The 18,382-nt window shown below is 44.5% G+C and overlaps 1 protein-coding gene across 4 annotated transcripts in view; it reads right to left on the bottom strand.

The window, feature by feature from the left end:
* Positions 1-18,382, bottom strand: part of LOC140463807 (xylosyltransferase 2-like) — a 170,527-nt gene that overhangs the window by 77,187 nt on the left and 74,958 nt on the right. For all 4 annotated transcript variants that reach the window (XM_072558148.1, XM_072558146.1, XM_072558147.1 and 1 more), the window contains exon 5: positions 13,270-13,350. In XM_072558148.1, the coding sequence (XP_072414249.1) occupies positions 13,270-13,350 (81 nt within the window). The remainder of the gene's footprint in view (positions 1-13,269; positions 13,351-18,382) is intronic.

Raw genomic sequence — 18,382 nt, forward strand, 5'->3', positions numbered from 1 at the left:
AAGTTTGATTAGTCTGGATCACGTTGACATAAACAGGGAAGATGTATTGGCTAGGCTAGAGGTTATTAAGGTGGACAAATCCCCAGGACCAGATGGGATCTATCCTAGGTTGCTGAGGGAGGTGACAGAGGAAATAGCTGGGGCCCTGACAGATATCTTTGTGGCATCCTTAACTACAGGTGAGGTGCTACAGGACTGGAGGGTTACTTATGTTGGCCCCCTGTACAAGAAGGATAGTAGCAAAATTCCAGGTAACTATAGACCACTGAGCCTGACGTCGGTGGTAGGAAAGTTGCTGGAGAGGGTACTGAGGAATAGGATCTATTTATATTCAGAAAAGAATGGGCTTATCAGTGATAGGCAACAGGGTTTTGTGTGGGGGAGATCGTGCCTTACCAACTTAATAGAGTTCTTTGAGGAAGTGACCAAGTTGATAGATGAAGGAAGGGCTGTAGATGTCATATACATGGTCTTTAGTAAGGCGTTTGATAAGGTTCCCCATGGTAGACTAATGGAGAAAATGAAGTCATATGGTGTGCAGGGTGTTCCAGCAGGGGAGAGGTGGAAAGTTTAAGGGGGATACACACGGCAAGTACTTCACACAGAAGTTGCTGGGCGTCTGGAACGCGTTGCCAGCTGAGATGGAAGAGGCAGGCACGGTAGATTCATGTAAGAATCGTCTGGACAGATGCATGAGTAGGTGGGGAGCAGAGGGATACAGACGCTTAGGAATTGGGCGACAGGTTTAGACAGTAGACTTGGATCGGCTCAGGCTTGAAGGGCCAAAGGGCCTGTCCCTGGGCTGAAAATTTTCTTTGTTCTTTGACCTCCTGCTGGTCCCTCTTCCCCTTGAGAGCATTCTGCACCCACTCTGAGACATCCTTGATCCTGGCACCAGGGAAGCAACACACCATTTTGATTTTTCGCTGCTAGCCACAGAAACGTCTGTCTGTACCTCGGACTAGAGAGTTCCCTAACACAATCGATCTCTTGGAACCTGACGTACCCTTCACTGCATTACAGCCTATCCCAATACCAGAAACTTGGCTGTTCGTGCTGCGTTCCCCTGAGAATCCATCACCCCCTACATTTTCCAAAACTGCATACTTGTTTGAAACCGGGATAGCCATAGCACTATCTGCCTTCCTCTCTTAGCGTTCCTGGAGTTAACCTATCTTTGTGACTGTATCTGCAACTTTTCCCCTTCCTATAACTGCCATCCATCTCACTCCCTTACTCTTGAAAATTGCTCATTGTTTCTAACTGTCTCTCCAACTGATCCATTCGATCGGATAGGATTCACAATCAACGGCATTTATTGCAGAGATAATCCTCACTAACCCGTAAACTCTCCCTAAACTCCCACATCCAACAAGAAGAGCATATCACTCTACTAAAGGCCATTTTTGCTTCTTTCAATCTCCAGACCCAGAAAATAGCACGGTCCTTTTCCTTACAAAACACTGCTCAAGGTTAAATTAATACTTATGGCTTCTATTTTAAGTTTAATCAAGGGAATATCTCAGTAAAACATATAATCAAGAAAGAACCCACTCTACTCACTACTGTAAAGCCATACTTAAAGATTCACTTATCTGCTTCTGTGCTGTGACCTCTCCCAAACAGGTGCCTCCAAGATTAGTTGTCAATTTCATTGTTTGTTAATTTTTCAGTGATACATAAATTCAAACAGCAAAGGCAGTAACTGTGCAGGTTCACTGCTCTGTTGGTTAGCAATGTAAATCTCGATCTCAATCTCTCTCTCTCTATTCCTCTGCCTTTTAAAAGTGCTGTTGTTTTGATGGGTTTTTTTTCCAAAGTTCCAAAACAATGCAACAGCATTTCAAACAGTAATTGCCGTTCCTAGAATTCGAGGAAAATCACCTCCAATATCTAATACCTCAAAAAAGGAGCAGCTGTTACAGCCAGAAATTTTTCCCACCCTCCATATTGGACTACCCAGAATCCAATTGTTCTCTCGTACTATTCCAATGTTCCTCACTGGTTAGGGTGAAGCATTATTGGTTCTGTTCTTTCAGTCTCTGCACAATAGGAAAGATGTTGAGAAAGTGAAGGCTGCAGATGCTGGAGATCAGAATCAAAAAGTTTGACGCTGGAAAAGCACAGCAGGTCAGGCAGCATTCGAGGAGCTGGAGCATCAACGTTTCAGCATAACAACTTCATCAGGAATGAGCCCTGATGAAGGGCTTATGCCTGGAACACCAACTCTCCTGCTCCCTAGAGACTACCTGGCCTGCTGGGCTTTCCCAGCATCACATTTTTTGACTTTACGAAGGATGTGTTTGCACTGTGAACAGGATGCAGAGGAGATTCACTAGGATATTGCCTGAGATGGAGAACTTTAGCTATGAAGTTGGAAGCTGGATAAGGTTCTTCTGCTGCATTGTAGTGTCCCTAGTTCTGTGCCAGAAGGCCTAGGTTCAAATCCCACCTGCTCCAGAGGTGTGTCTGAAGAGGTTGATTGAAAATACCGATTAAACTTGTTTTTTTTTGAAGCAGAGAAGGTTGAGGGCGAACCTGATAGAAATATATAAGATTATGAGGGGTGTGGATAGGGTGAATAGAAAGCAGCTGTTTCCTTTTGTCGAAGAGTCAAGATCAAGGGGATATAATTTTAAAGTAAAAAGCAGGAAGTTTAGAGGGGATTTGAGGAAATTTTTTTCATTGACTGTGGTGGGGTCTCGAATACATTGCTTGAAATGGTAGTTGCAAGAGGAAACTAAAAAGTGAATTAAAAGGTACTTGCATGAACATCTGAAATGTCATAACTTTCATGGCTATGGCCTACTGCTATAAAGTTAGACCACTATACATTTAGTGTAGTTTTGGCAGTACAGACTTGTTGGGTCACAAGGCCTCACCTGTACTCTACGGTCTTATCACTCTGCTGTTGTTGCTGCACTATTATTAGCTTGTATTTTCAACAATTTATGTTGCACAGTGTTTTGTGTTCAATTTATGTTGAACTGAAATAGCGAGGGAAATGTCTAACTGCTCAAAACATGAAGTGCTGTGTGCCAGAGCAGTCTGTTGAACGAATACTATTCACCGGAGAAGCTCCCAGTCAGTGACTGTCTCCTGATTGACAATGAAATGATCCATTATCTGAAAGAAGCTACCTCCCTTTCAAGACAGCAAAATGTGGAGATCAGCAGTTCTCTAAAGACTGGGAATAATAGGGTTGAGGAAGCCAAAACATAAACAAGTTATAGACTCAGAGTAATACAGCACAGAATCAGGCCCTTCGGCCCAAACTGGACCATGCCAACCAACTAAGGCAAGACCAACTGAGTGATAATGGTCAGAGACTCACTAGCTGGGGGCATAGACAAGCGTTTCTGTGCCACACTTAAGATTCCAGGATGGTATGTTGCTCCCTGGCGCCAGGATCAAGGACATCTCTGAGCAGTGGCTTGAAAATCTTAAGGGGGATGGTGAGCAGCTAGAGGCTGTTGTGCACATGAGTGCCAACAACATAGGTAGAAATTGGGAATGCAATAAAATGGGGGAGAGCAAATTACATCAGTATTAGACAGGAGCTCGAGAATCTTAACTGGGAGGAGCTGTTATCAGGCAAGTCCACATTTGTCATGTGGAAATTGTTTAAAGACCTGCTGATAAGAGTTCAAGACTGGCAAGCTCCAGGAAGGAGGAAGGGCGAGGCGAGGATAGCAAGGTCAGGAACTCTTGGATAATGAGAGACGTTCTGAATTTAGTCAAAACGAAAAAAGTATATTGTAAGAGAATAGGCCCGAACCCCCAGAAATATTTTACCAAGGTAACCGAGACGCTAACCTTTTCTTATTTAAAGGCAGCTGTGATGCAGCTGGTCAAACCACTCTGTTTTAAGCAAAACCAACTTTATTTAAACACTACAGTTGGAACACAAACAAATCACAATTCAGAATAATTTCACTATTGAAAAACTTAACCGAACCAATACAGTGACTTAACTAAGAAGCTGTCCCAATCCAGTAGCATCCCATAAACACACCCCTCCAACGCTGCAGGGAAAACAGCCCCAGCCTGTTCAGCCTCTCCCTGTAGCTCAGATCCTCCAACCCTGGCAACATCCTTGTAAATCTTTTCTGAAGCCTTTCAAGTTACACAACATCTTTCCGATAGGAAGGAGACCAGAATTGCACACAATATTCCAACAGTGGCCTAACCAATGTCCTGTACAGCCGCATCATGACTTCCCAACTCCTGTACTCAATACTCTGACCAATAAAGGAAAGCATACCAAACACCTACTTCACTATCCTATCTTCTGGCGACTCCACTTTCAAGGAGCTATGAGCCTACACTCCAAGGTCTCTTTGTTCAGCAACACTCCCTAGGACCTTACCATTAAGTATATAAGTCCTGCTAAGATTTGCTTTCCCAAAATGCAGCACCTCGCATTTATCTGAATTAAACTCCATCTGCCGCTTCTCAGCCCATTGGCCCATCTGGTCAAGATCCTGTTGTAATCTGAGGTAACCCTCTTCGCTGTCCACTACACCTCCAATTTTGGTGTCATCTGCAAACTTCACAGAAGCGCTTCACAGGCGGCTCCCAAGCACTGAGGATGTCGCCTAGACAGGGGACGAAATGTTCGCAACACAAATTCCCAGCTCGGCGAATAGAACCACAACAACGAGCACCCGAGCTACAAATCTTCTCCCAAACTTTTCTCCCTGTATTCCATGAGATCCAACCTTGCTAATCAGTCTCCCATGGGGAACCTTGTCGAACACCTTACTGAAGTCCATATAGATCACATCTACCGCTCTGCTCTCATCAATCTTCTTTGTTACTTCATCAAAAAACTCAATCAAGTTTCTGAGACATGATTTCCCACTCACAAAACCATGTTGTCTATCCCGAATCAGTCCTTGCCTTTCCAAATACACATACATCCTGTCCCTCAGGATTCCCTCCAACTTGCCCACCACCGAGGTCAGGCTCACTGGTCTATCGTTCCCTGGCTTGTCCTTACCACCCTTCTTAAACAGTGACACCACGTTTGCCAACCTCCAGTCTTCCGGCACCTCACCTGTGACTATCGATGATACAAATATCTGAGCATGAGGCCCAGCAATCACTTCTCTAGCTTCCCACAGAGCTCTCGGGTACACCTGATCAGGTCCTGGGGATTGATCCACCTTTAACCATTTCAAGACATCCAGCACTTCCTCCTCTGGAATCTGGACATTTTGCAAGATGTCACCATCTATTTCCCTACAGTCTATACTTCCAATATCCTTTTCCACAGTAAATACTGATGCAAAATATTCATTTACTATCTCCCCCTTTTTCTGTGGCTCCACACAAAGGCTGCCTTACTGATCTTTGAGGGGCCCTCTTCTCTCCCTAGTTACCCTTGTCCTTAATATATTTGTAAAACCCCTTTGGATTCTCCTTAATTCTATTTGCCAAAGCTATCTTATGTCCCAGTTTTGCCCTCCTGATTTCCCTCTTAAGTATACTCCTACTTTCTTTATACTCTTCTAAGGATTCACTTGATCTATCCTGTCTGTACCTGACATATGCTTTCTTCTTTTTCTTAACCAAACCCTCAATTCCTTTATTCTGGATTAGTGGTGCTGGAAGAGCACAGCAGTTCAGGCAGCATCCAAAGAGCAGCGAAATCGACGTTTCCGGCAAGAGCCCTTCATCAGGAATAAAGGCAGTGAGTCTGAAGCGTGGCGAGATAAGCTACAGGAGGGTGGGGGTGGGAAGAGAGTAGCATAGAGTACAATGGGTGAGTGGGGGAGGAGATGAAGGTGATAGGTCAGGGAGGGGAGGGTGGAGTGGATAGGTGGAAAAGGAGCTAGGCAGGTCGGACAAGTCCGGACAAGTCAAGGGGACAGGGCCGAACTGGAAGTTTGAAACGAGGATGAGGTGGGGGAAGGGGAAATGAGGAAGCTGTTGAAGTCCACATTGATGCCCTGGGGTTGAAGTGTTCCGAGGCGGAAGATGAGGCGTTCTTCCTCCAGGCGTCTAGTGGCGAGGAAGGGGCGGTGAAGGAGGCCCAGGACCTCCATGTCCTCGGCAGAGTGGGAGGGGGAGTTGAAATGTTGGGCCACAGGGCGGTTTGGTTGATTGGTGAGAGTGTCTCGGAGATGTTCCCTAAAGCGCTCTGCTAGGAGGGGCCCAGTCTCCCCAATGTAGAGGAGACCACATCGGGAGCAATGGATGCAATAAATGATATTAGTGGAAGTGCAGATAAAACTTTGATGGATGTGGAAGGCTCCTTTAGGGCCTTGGATGGAGGTGAGGGAAGAGGTGTGGGCACAGGTTTTACAGTTCCTGCGGTGGCAGGGGAAAGTGCCAGAATGGGAGGGTAGGTCGTAGGGGGGTGTGGACCTGACCAGGTAGCCACGGAGGTAGTCTTCGCGGAAGGCGGAAAGGGGTGGGGAGGGAAATATATCCCTGGTGGTGGGGTCTTTTTGGAGGTGGCGGAAATGTCGGCAGATGATTTGGTTTATGCGAAGGTTTGTAGGGTGGAAGGTGAGCACCAGGGGCGTTCTGTCCTTGTTATAGTTGGAGGGGTGAGGTCTGAGGGCGGAGGTGCGGGATGTGGACGAGATGCTTGGAGGGCATCTTTAACCACGTGGGAAGGGAAATTGCGGACTCTAAAGAAGGAGGCCATCTGGTGTGTTCTATAGTGGAACTGGTCCTCCTAGGAGCAGATACGGCGGAGTAATTTGGAATACGGGATGGCATTTTTGCAAGAGATAGGGTGGGAAGAGGTGTAATCCAGGTAGCTGTGGGAGTTGGTGGGTTTGTAAAAAATGTCAGTGTCAAGTCGGTCGTCACTAATGGAGATGGAGAGGTCCAGGAAGGGGAGGAAGGTGTCAGAGATGGTCCAGGTAAATTTAAGGTCAGGGTGGAATGTGTTGGTGAAGTTGATGAATTGCTCAACCTCCTCGCGGGAGCACGAGGTGGCGCCAATGCTGACATCAATGTAGCGGAGGAAGAGGTGGGGAGTGGTGCCGGTGTAATTACAGAAGATCAACTGTTCTACATAGCCAACAAAGAGACAGGCATAGCTGGAGCCCAAACGTGTGCCCATGGCTACCCCTTTGGTCTGGAGGAAGTGGGAGGATTCAAAGGAGAAATTGTTAAGGGTGAGGACCAGTTCGGCCAAACGAATGAGTGTGTCAGTGGAAGGGTACTGTTGGGGACGTCTGGAGAGGAAAAAACTGAGGGCTTGGAGGCCCTGGTCATGGCGGATGGAGGTGTAGAGGGATTGGATATCCATAGTGAAGATGAGGCGTTGGGGGCCAGGGAAACGAAAGTCTTGGAGAAGGTGGAGGGCGTGGGTGGTGTCTCAAACGTATGTGGGGAGTTCCTGGACTAGGGGGGATAGGACAGTGTCGAGGTAGGTAGAGATGAGTTCAGTGGGGCAGGAGCATGCTTAGACAATGGGTCGGCCAGGGTTGTCAGGCTTGTGGATCTTGGGAAGAAGGTAGAACTAGGCAGTGTGGGGTTCCCGGACTTTGAGGTTGGAAGCTGTGGGTGGGAGATCTCCTGAGGTGATGAGGTTCTGTATGGTCCGGGAGATGATGGTTTGGTGATGGGGGGGGGGGGTCATGGTCGAGGGGGCAGTAGGAAGAGGTGTCCTCAAGTTGGCGTTTGGTTTCAGCGGTGTAGAGGTCAGTGCGCCAGACTACCACTGCGCCTCCTTTATCCGCTGGCTTAATGGTGAGGTTGGGATTAGAGCAGAGGGATTGGAGGGCTGCGCGTTGTGAGGGTGAGAGGTTGGAGTGGGGTCGACAGGTTGAGGCGGTTAATGTTCCGGCGGCAGTTGAAGGGCGGTCGAGGGCAGGTAATAGGCTAGCGCGGGGTGTCCAGGTGGATGCAGTGTGTTGGAGGTGGGCGAAGGGGTCCTCGGAAGGTGGGCGGGAGTCCTGATTGTGAAAGTAAGCTTGGAGGCAGAGGCGACGGAAGAAGTGTTCGATGTCACGGCGTGTATTAAATTCATTGATGCGTGGACAGAGGGGGATGAAGTTGAGTCCTTTGCTGAGGACTGATCGTTCGTCCTTAGTGTGGGGGAGGTCTGGGGGATGGTGAAAACTCGGCAGGGCTGGGAGCTGGGATCTGGTGTGGGTGTGGAGTTGGGAGTGGGGTCAGAGCCAGTATCTGGAGTGGGTGTGATGGTGGGGGGAATGGGGGTGGAGGCATGAGCAGGGGTAATGTTGCCCTCGGGGTTCTGGGGGGTGGGGATCGTGACAGTGGGGTCTGTGGGGGCCATGTCAGCAGAATGCAGGTGAGTGGCGCTGGTGGGGGTGGAAGTGGTGGTGATCATGGCAGTAGGGGTGGCGGACGTCACTGAGTGTGTGGCATCAGCGATGATGTGAGGGCTGGAAGTGGCTGTGGGAGTGGCCATGATGGGGGCGGAAGTGACATCATCACTCAGCGTGGGGGCAGTAGCTGCGTCAGCTGCATGGCTAATGGCATTTCCGAGGGCAGGGGAATCTTCTGGAATGTTTGAGGAGCACTGGTTATGGAGGTGGGTGGATAAAAGTTTGTTGTACTTACAGTTTATGATGTTTGAGATGGAACTGAAATACTGTTTATTGAGAGTATGAATTCTCAATTCCTTTAGTCATCCAGCATTCCCTATAGTTACCAGCCTTCCCTTTCACCCTGTCAGGAATATACTTTCTTTTGATTCTTGTTATCTCATTTCTGAAGGCTTCCCATTTTCCAGCCCTCTCTTTACCTGTGAACATCTGTCCCCAATCAGCTTTTGAAAGTTCTTGCCTCATACCATCAAAATTGGCTTTTCTCCAATTTAGAACTTCAACTTTTTGATCTGGTCTATCCTTTTCCATCACTATTTTAGAACGAATAGAATTACGGTCGCTGGCCCCAAAGTGCTCCCCCACTGACACCTCAGTTACCTGCCCCGCCTTATTTTCCAAGAGGAGGTCAAGTTTTGCACCTTCTCTAATAGAGACATCTACATACTGAATCAGAAAATTGTCTTGTAAACACTTAAGAAATTCCTCTCCATCTAAACCTTTAACACTATGGCAGTCCCAGTCGATGTTTGGAAAGTTAAAATCCCCTACCATAACCACCCTATTATTCTTACAGATAGCAGAGATCTCCTTACAAGTTTGTTTCTTAATTTCCCTCTGACTACTGGGGGGTCTATAATACAATCCCAATAAGGTGATAATCCCTTTCTTATTTCTCAGTTCCACCCAAATAACTTCCCTCGATGTATTTCCAGGAATATCCTCCCTCAGCACAGCTGTAATGCTATTCCTTATCAAAAATGCCACTCCCCCTCCTCTTTTGCTTCCTTTTCTATCCTTCCTGTAGCATTTATATCCTGGAACATTAAGGTGCCAGTCCTGCCTATCCCTGAGCCATCTTTCCGTAATTGCTATGATATCCTTGTCCCATGTTCCTCACCATGCCCTGAGTTCATCTGCCTTCCCTGTTAGGCCCCTTGCATTGAAATAAATGCAGTTTAATTTATTAGTCCTATCTTGTCCCTGCCTGCCCTGACTGTTTGACTCACTTCTGTTCTCAGCTGTACCCGTCTCAGATCGATCTCTTTCCCCACTATCTCCCTGGGTCCCACCCCCACCTAACTAGTTTAAATCCTCCCAAGCAGTTCTAGCAAATCTCCCTGCCAGTATATTAGTCCCCTTCCAATTTAGGTGCAATCCATCCTTCTTGTACAGGTCACTTCTACCCCAAAAGAGATTCCAATGATCCAAAAATGTGAATCCTTCTCCCACACACCAGCTCCTCAGCCAAATGTTATAGAAAAGTATACAGTTAATGGCAGGACTCTGAACAGAATTGATGTACAGAAGGATCTTGGGGTTCAAGTCCATAGCTCCCTGAAAGTGGCTACGTAAGTAGGTAGGGTGATAAAGAAGGTGTCAGGCATGTTTGCCTTTATTGGTTGGGGAATTGAGCACAAGAGTCAGGATGTCATGTTGTAGCTTTATAAGACTGGCTTGGCCACACTTAGAGTATTGCATTCAATTCTGGTCACCATGTTACAAAAAGGATGTGGAGGCTTTGGAGAGGGTGCAGAAGAGGTTTATGAGGATGCTACCTGGAATAGAGGTTAAGAGCTATAAGGAGAGGCTAGAAAAACACAGGTTGTTTTTTCCAAGTGGCAGAGGCTGATGGGATATCTGATAGAAGTCTATAAAATTATGAAATGCATAGATAGGGTTGACTGTTTAATACTAGGGAGCATGCATTTAAGGTGAGAAGGGCAAGTTCAAAGGAGACTTGGGAGGGCAAGTTTTCTTTTTACACAGGGTGTTGTAGGATTCTAGAAAGCACTTGCAGGGCTAGTGGTGATGCAGATGCGTTAAGGACACTTAAGGGACTTTTAGGTAAGCACATGAGTACGCAAGGAATGGAAGGACATGGACCATGCATAGGCACAAGGGATTAGTTTCATTTGGGGTCACGTTTGGCACAACATCATGAGCTGAAAGGCCCATTCCTGTGCTGTCCTGTTTTATGTTTATTTCCTATGGAGCAAGCCCCATTTTGACAGCAATAGTTGCCATTTACTAGTAAGTCTTCGTTCACTAAATACTGAAAACCTTCAGGCACTGAAACAGATTTTCATTGCAAGAAATGATGGGATTACATTAAAAGGAGAGATTCAGCAGTTTAGGCCTTTATTCTGTTGAATGTAGAAGAATGAGAGCTGATCTCATTACAACTTATAAAAATCCTTAAAGGGCTTGAATAGGGAAGTGCAAAAAGGATCCGCATGCTGGGGACATAATCTCAGAAAGGAAAGCTGTTCTGGACCAAGGAGAGGAAGAATGTCTCCACTCAGAAGGTTGTGAATTCTGCAATTCCCTAACCCATAGGACTCTGTAAGGTGAGTGTGTTCAAGATAATAGACTAATAGTCATTAATGAGCTCAAGAAATATGGAGATGGTGCAGAAAAATGACGTTGTGGTGGATGATCAGTGGTTAGCACTGCTGTCTCAAGGCACCAGGGCCAGGTTCAATTCCGGCCTTGGGCAACTGCCTGCATGCACATTTCCCCGTGTCTACATGCGTTGCCTCCAGGTCCTCCAGTTTCCTCTTACTGTACAAAGATGTGCAGGTTAGGTGGACTGGCCATGCTAAATAGTGTCCAGGAATGTGCAGGTTTATAAGGATAGGGTCTGAGGGGGATGCTCTTCGGTGGGTGTCAGCCGAATGACCTGCTTTCACACTGCAGGGATTCTATGATAGAGAATGACAGATTAAAGTTTAGCAGCTGAATGGTATACTCATGCCCCCACATTCCTACATATGCTAATAAATGTGTGAGACAGTGAGGAAAACAGATGGCAGATGGGGAAAATGCTAGCTAATATGTTAGCAGGGTGGGTAGGATATTTTGATCATATCATGAGGAGTCAGAAGATGGGATTGGAGTAAGAAGTGGTTTCGGGGTGGTCAGTGTAGCAATTATAACAAGGTCAGCCAAGTGGACCTCAAAGAATGTGAGTTCTCTGATGGGGACTATTAATCTGGTCCAATCAGGGAGCTCTGGCTGACAGATATAAACAGGAATGTACCTTGTGTCTCTCACTGTGTCTCGCACCTACACACACACCATGGGTGCTGGGGAAAAATAAGCACTACCGCAGTTAGGTGGTAGTGTGGGGGTTAATATAAAAGAAAAAAAAGAAAAGAAAAAAAACAAGAGTTTCTTAAAAAAAATAAACAGGAATGTCAGAGTTCTGTTCACTCAGAGTTGGCTCTGAGGAAGCTGAGTCAGTGTCAGACATGCCAGATATAGTGAGTTTAATTTCACATGCTGCTTCGTACAAATACCAGCAAGCTTCCCCAAATTCACCATTCAAGACAGGTGTTGCAGATTATTTAGTGGCCCAAAGTTTCTTCACAATGCTCATATCTTACAATGTGCCCGCAAATTAAATTGGTATCCTCACTGATTCACCCTCTTGCTAACCTAGGTATGTAGAAACCAGTAATAGTGTGCCCACCATTGTAACCCAGTGGCTAAGTAAGTAAAATTAACTGGTATGCAGATCAGGAAATCCCAAATCAAGAAATTCCAGACTACATTATCCTAGTTTGTGCTTCCATAAACACACTCATTTTTTGATATGCAACATTAACTAATTTTTCCATTTCATATTATGCAGAACAGATCTTAAAGTTGCTAAATTTCACTAACACTTTGGCCTTACATGCAGTCACAAGTTAAACATAGGTGAGGAAAATCCACTTTTGTTCACCCATGACTAGATCCAGTAGGCCTTGAAATGCTCTCAACGTCCAATCCATAACCCACTGGAATTGCTGATCTCTCTGACATCAGGCTAAAATTTGATCATTATTTATTTCAGCTTCTCACCTTTCCTATATTAAAATGCATTCCTGAGGTCATCCCCTTTCCATTTGACTAACTTATACTCCACTATAAAGTGTCTCACACTATAAATTAGTCTCAAGACCCTCCCTGTGTCACTTCGTGGACTATAGTGCAGTAACCAGAGCTAAAAGCAGCACTCAAAGTTCAGTGTAACTTTAATTTTAGTCTGCCTTCCAATTTAACCAGCAGGACGGTTCAGCAAAGGATTCTGCAGAAGGGTCACTGGTCTCGAAATGTTAACTCTGCTTTCTCTCCACAGAGACTGCCAGATTTTCTGGGTTTCTCCCGTAATTTCTGGTTTTGTTTCAGCACTAAACTTGTTCAGATAATATTGCTCCACAATGAATTGATTTTGAGATCTACTGATAACTTCTATGCGTGGCAACAACTTGGACTTCATGCATACAGTCTATCCAGTTTAGTCTTCCTAAGCACAACAGCAATCACAGTTCGTACTCAGGGCCTTAGACTTTCATTTGGTTTAACATTGACAGACCTATATTGCTGGCCCAGCTGAAATGCTCCAATTCCACCCTCCTCTCTGACCTATCACCTTTACCCCACGTTCATCCACCTATCGCACTCTCAGCTTCCTTCCCCCCAGCCCCACACCTCTCCCATTTATCTCCCTAACCCCGAGGTACCCAGCCTCAGTCCTGATGAAGGGCTTTTTACCGAAACGACGATTTTCCTGCTTCTTGGATGCTGTGCTTTTCCAGCACTACTCTAATCTTGATCTAATCTCTAATACCAGTATTTGCAGTACCCACTTTCGCCTGATTGATTGAAAGCAGTTCACTCAACACAGCCCCAGGTTATAACAAGGTTTGCCATAACTTGCAATGGTTCAACCAGTTTTGGCTCGTACCTGGCATTATCCCGGCCATGCGATTTCAGAAAATTTTTCTCTCTATACCTGGACAGAAATCCCACCAGCTCATCATTTGTCCTGTGAAATAGAAGAGTTAAAACAGTTAGCAATATAAGAAAAGAGAAATAATGTTTTACATCTAAACTCCACTATTAATACTAGTAAAAATGCAGGATCTAGTTACTATTTAATCTGCTGGATTACTTAGATTATTTACAGTGTGGAAACAGGCCCTTCGGCCCAACAAGTCCACACCGACCCGCTGAAGCGCACCCACCCAGACCCATTCCCCTACATTTACCCCTTCACCTAACACTACGGGCAATTTAGCATGGCCAATTCACCTAACCTGCACATTTTTGGATTGTGGGAGGAAACCGGAGGAAACCCACGCAGACACGGGGAGAATGTGCAAACTCCACACAGACAGTCACCTGAGGCAGGAATTGAACCCGGGTCTCTGGCACTGTGCCACCGTGCCGCCCACAAAAGGGTTGTGACCTTTTTCAAATTTCCAGCTTCATTAGTATTTTGCTTTGAAAGTTTAGGGAATGATCTTTTTACAACTTGGTTACCATCAATCTCTCCCAGTTGGGTGGGATACAGATTAAAGCACCCTCTAAACAGTCCCCATCAAACACTCCCAGGGCAAGTACACCATGAAGTTAAGTATAGAATAAAGTTACCTCTAGACAGTCCCCATCAAACACTCCTAGAACAGATACAGCACAAGGTCAAATATGGAGAAATACACTAACCCCATCACAGTTAGATATCAAAGTAAACCTCCCTCCATTCTGTCCCAATAATTGAATTCAGCACCAACCTTAGAAGTGCACTTTTCAGGTATATGATTTTTTTTCTACGTCCAATACCAACCATCTTAACTGAATCATTAATGTAACAATGAATTAACACATTTGGACAGAACCTATTTTAAATTGGCCTGATTATTTCCCTAGGACTTCACAAAATCCAGTCACTTTTCTAACTATACTGAGGAAACCAAATACAGGACAATGTAAAATACTGAGAAAAGGATTTTAGAAGAACTGAACCCCGGGAGCGCTGGGCAACACAGTGGTTAGGCACTGCTGCCTCATAGAGCTAGGGGTCCTGGTTCAATTCCACCCTCAGTTGACTGTCTGGGTGGAGTTTGCACATTCTCCTCACGTCTGTGTGGGTTTCCTCTGGGGGCCCTGGTTTTCTCCCACAGTCCAAAGATGTGTAGGTTGGGTGGACTGGCCATGCTAAATTGTTCATAATGTCCAGGGATATACTGGCAAGGTGGATTAGCCATGGAAAATGGAGGGCTACGGGATAGGGAAGAGTGGTTTCGGTGGGATGCTCTTTGGAGGGTTGATGCGATGGGCCAAACGGCCCACTTCCACACTGTGACTGGGATTCTAAGGTGCTATGAACCCACTCGACCAATCCTTGGAATGGTGAGGGCTGTCTTGTGAGGAAAGATTGAACAGGATAGGCTTGTAGTTTAGAGGAGTAAGAGGTGACTTGTTTGAAACCTAGAAGATCCTGAGGGGCCTTCACAGGCTAGCTGTAGAGAAGATGCTTACTCTTGCAGGAGAATCTAGAGCAATGTTTGAAATTCAGTGATCACTTAACTAAAACAGACATGAGGCTTATTCTTTTTGAGTTTTAATAGTCTTTAGAACTCTCTTCCTGGAAAGCCAATGTTAGCGGAGCCTTTAAATATTTTTAACTCACGGGTATACAGATTCTTGTCAAGCAAAGGAGTGAAAGAGTGTCAGGACAGGCAAAAATACAGACTTGAGGATACAATCAAATCAGTCAGGAGGAGGCTCCAAGGACTATCTGACCAACTTCTGCTCCTAACTTCTATGCATTTATCATTCTATAACAATAATCTCATACTAATCCCTGAGTAGATAGAGCAGAAGTAGTAACAATTGGCCAGAACTTAAAACTATCATTGGAAAAATGTTACCATCTATTATAAAGGATGTTATAGCAGAGCAGAAATATCAAAAGCAGAATCAGCATACCTACACGAAGTGGAAATTATATCTGACAAATCTACAGAATTCTCTGAGGTGGTAAGAAGTAAGATAAAAGGGAAGCAGTGGATGTAATACATTTGGATTTTCAGAAGATGTTTGATAAGCTACAATACATTCGGCTACTTAATAAGAGCCCATGGTATTGAAGATAGAATACTGGCATGGATAGAAAATTGGCTAACTAATAGAAGACATTGTTTTCGTCTCATCTGGGTTTTCTGAGATTAAAGACAAAGCTATAACTCTCACTCTTGCTAAATCACCCTCCAGAGGTAAATCAACTCCATACATGGGTAATTTCTTCACTACCTCAACCACCACTAGTCCAGACAACAAGTCACACTCCGATAAGACTTTGACTTTGACTATGCTCTCCACCCATCCCATTTGCCAACATTTCAGATTTCAATGAACTCCCAGCAAGAAAGCTTGAGGAGCACGAGTATCCCTGAGAATAATCTCAGCAGGTCTGGCAGCATTTGTAAGGAGAGAAAAGAGCTGATGTTTCGAGTCTAACTGACCCTTTGTCAAAGCTTTGACAAAGGGTCAGTTAGACTCGAAACGTCAGCTCTTTGCTCTCCTTACAGATTCTGCCAGACCTGCTGAGATTTTCCAGCATTTTCTCTTTTGGTTTCAGATTCCAGCATCCGCAGTAATTTGCTTTTATCCCTGAGAAAAATTATAGGCTTGGATGCTTCATTTGAAGAGAAAGGACTAGTTCCTTCAGATAACAACCTTTCATATCTCTGGCCTACCCTATGCACTACTTCTATACAGAGAATTTTTAACTCCTTTAGTTATAATTAAATGTTTAGTTGAGTTTTGGACTCCACAATCTCAAATAAATCCAATGGCTTCCCTAGCAACTGCCAGCATTTTGAATGAATGAGCCCCACTTGCTACAATGGAAACACACCGGCTTTCAATTCCTACCTCTACCCTCAGGCCTTCAGACCTGAGGAGGAGACATTGATACATTCCCAACTATCCATTGTTATGAAGTTGAAGGCGTGGTACTGTACCTTTAAGAGAGTGAATGCTTCACCTGTCATGTGACTGATAGCAGTCACAGAGGGTGCTGGGAAATTGAAACATGAGATATCTAGGTTATCACCTTGTTTTCACAGCAGCTCAAATTTAACAAGTATAAATTAAGCCCCAATACACTAAAACTCAATCGACTTCGAATTTTACTGTTTTGACAATACCAAACCAATGAGACGATCTGATGTTTTGGGGTATAAAAAGCAGGCATTTTGGACAGTTAGCCAGAGAAAGAGCACCTTCTGCAATCGACAGTCTGCTATTCAAAACACTCTCCAGAAAGCATCTTTTGCATATGAAATATCTGTGCAGCAGAAGACCAAAGACAACCCAGGGACATTTACAAACAAAGGAGAATTGACACTCAAAAGACAACAGCTGCCATCTGGCTTTGAAAACTGATTTGCTGTAAATTTAATAGGGGCTTTATTGGATCAGTATATTGTTATAGAATGGAAGGTAGATAAATCACTAAGACAAAGGAGGCTTAGAGTTGTAAATAATTGTTGCATTGGAGTTAAGAAATAAAACTGCAAGTTTTTTCTTTAAATAGTGGAATTTAGGTAGTTCTCTGTCATTCATACTTTAACAGATACAAGGTGAGGTGATCTTTTCCGTACATTTGGTTTAATTAGCAGGAGGGCTCACCGCCACGTTGTAACACCATGTCTTACCTTGACTACTTGCCTTTCTTTCACTCTTCCACTTTCTACTCGTTTCAAACTTATTGGGGTAATGGGAAAAAAAACTTTCCTTTTTAATGATTCAGCTCATTATCGTCAGCTATTATTATTGTTCGCCTCACAGTTTTGCAATGCTTTGCTCCTCAACATGGATTCTTATTGTGAAAGGCAGTGAGTTTTTTAATTCTTCAAGGAGAATAATCAAGAGCTTCATGACTGTTTTCAGCTTCTAATGCTCATTACAACCTGTCAAAATTACTTTGGCTTAAGTTTACAAATTCAATACGGATTTGCCCAGGCTTCTTCCTTAAATACTAGAATCTTGGCCTCTAAGCCTCAGGCTCAAACTCGTACGCAGTCAATGTAGTTTTCTTTACTCTGCCACAATCCCAACAAAGCTCTCTTACAGTGAAGTATAAATTTCCTGCGCTTTTTTGTGAACTTACTCTGCGCGGATATTGTCCAGTCGTCTTTTCCCAATTAATTTCTGGCTATTTTTCAAATGACATGAGGAATGCCTCCACATCCATTTCCTCAAATTTGGTACAGCTTGTGCAAACTTAAACATTTTCTTACTGGACTTTAAATTATGACTCAAATTCTCTCCACTGCAATCTGCATCAGCTCCTATTTCAAGTGCATCTTTTCAGGCTAATATTTATATTCTCTTTGCTTCATCTCTTTCTTGCAGTTTTAATTCTAGTTTCCTCATTTCCATTCTTGTCAATCCTATTTCCTCATTTTTTTTCTGCTTTTTCCTTGTCTTCTTATACCATTTGAGTTTCTTCATTTTCTCCTCATGCTCAAATTGCTCTGACCAGAACTGAATATCACCTGACCTCACTACCCAGATACTTGATTGCTCCTGTACTTCCTCTAAGCAGCTATGCTGGTACCTCGATTGCTTCTGTCTTCCTTAGCTCTGCCAGGCAATGCTACCTTCACTTTCTTTGCAAAGTCAATCAGCCTGAGTTTTAACTGCCAGGGATAAAGTTGCCACATGATGGAAATCCTTTACCATTTCCAGTGTCATGTCTTAAATGCAGCACAGAACCTGTAGTTTTCTTTCACTTGCGCTAATTACAAACACCACATCCCGAATCCCTGTGCCTGAAATCAAACGTGGACAAACACCCCCCCACACCCCAAATTTTGTTACATCTCACTGGGTTAGCATACAGGAAATCAACTCCCACCATTCCCAGAGCCATAACAAAAGTTTAAAATGTTTAGAAGTACTCCAAATTCCCCAATTTACCAGTCCTCTAAACCTGGATTGACAAAAAACTTAGCATTTACAATGAGTGTCAAGCAATTTGTTATTTAACCAGTTTTTTTCCCAAT

Source organism: Chiloscyllium punctatum, chromosome 39, assembly GCF_047496795.1.
Source record: "Chiloscyllium punctatum isolate Juve2018m chromosome 39, sChiPun1.3, whole genome shotgun sequence".
Taxonomy (NCBI): Eukaryota; Metazoa; Chordata; class Chondrichthyes; order Orectolobiformes; family Hemiscylliidae; genus Chiloscyllium; species Chiloscyllium punctatum.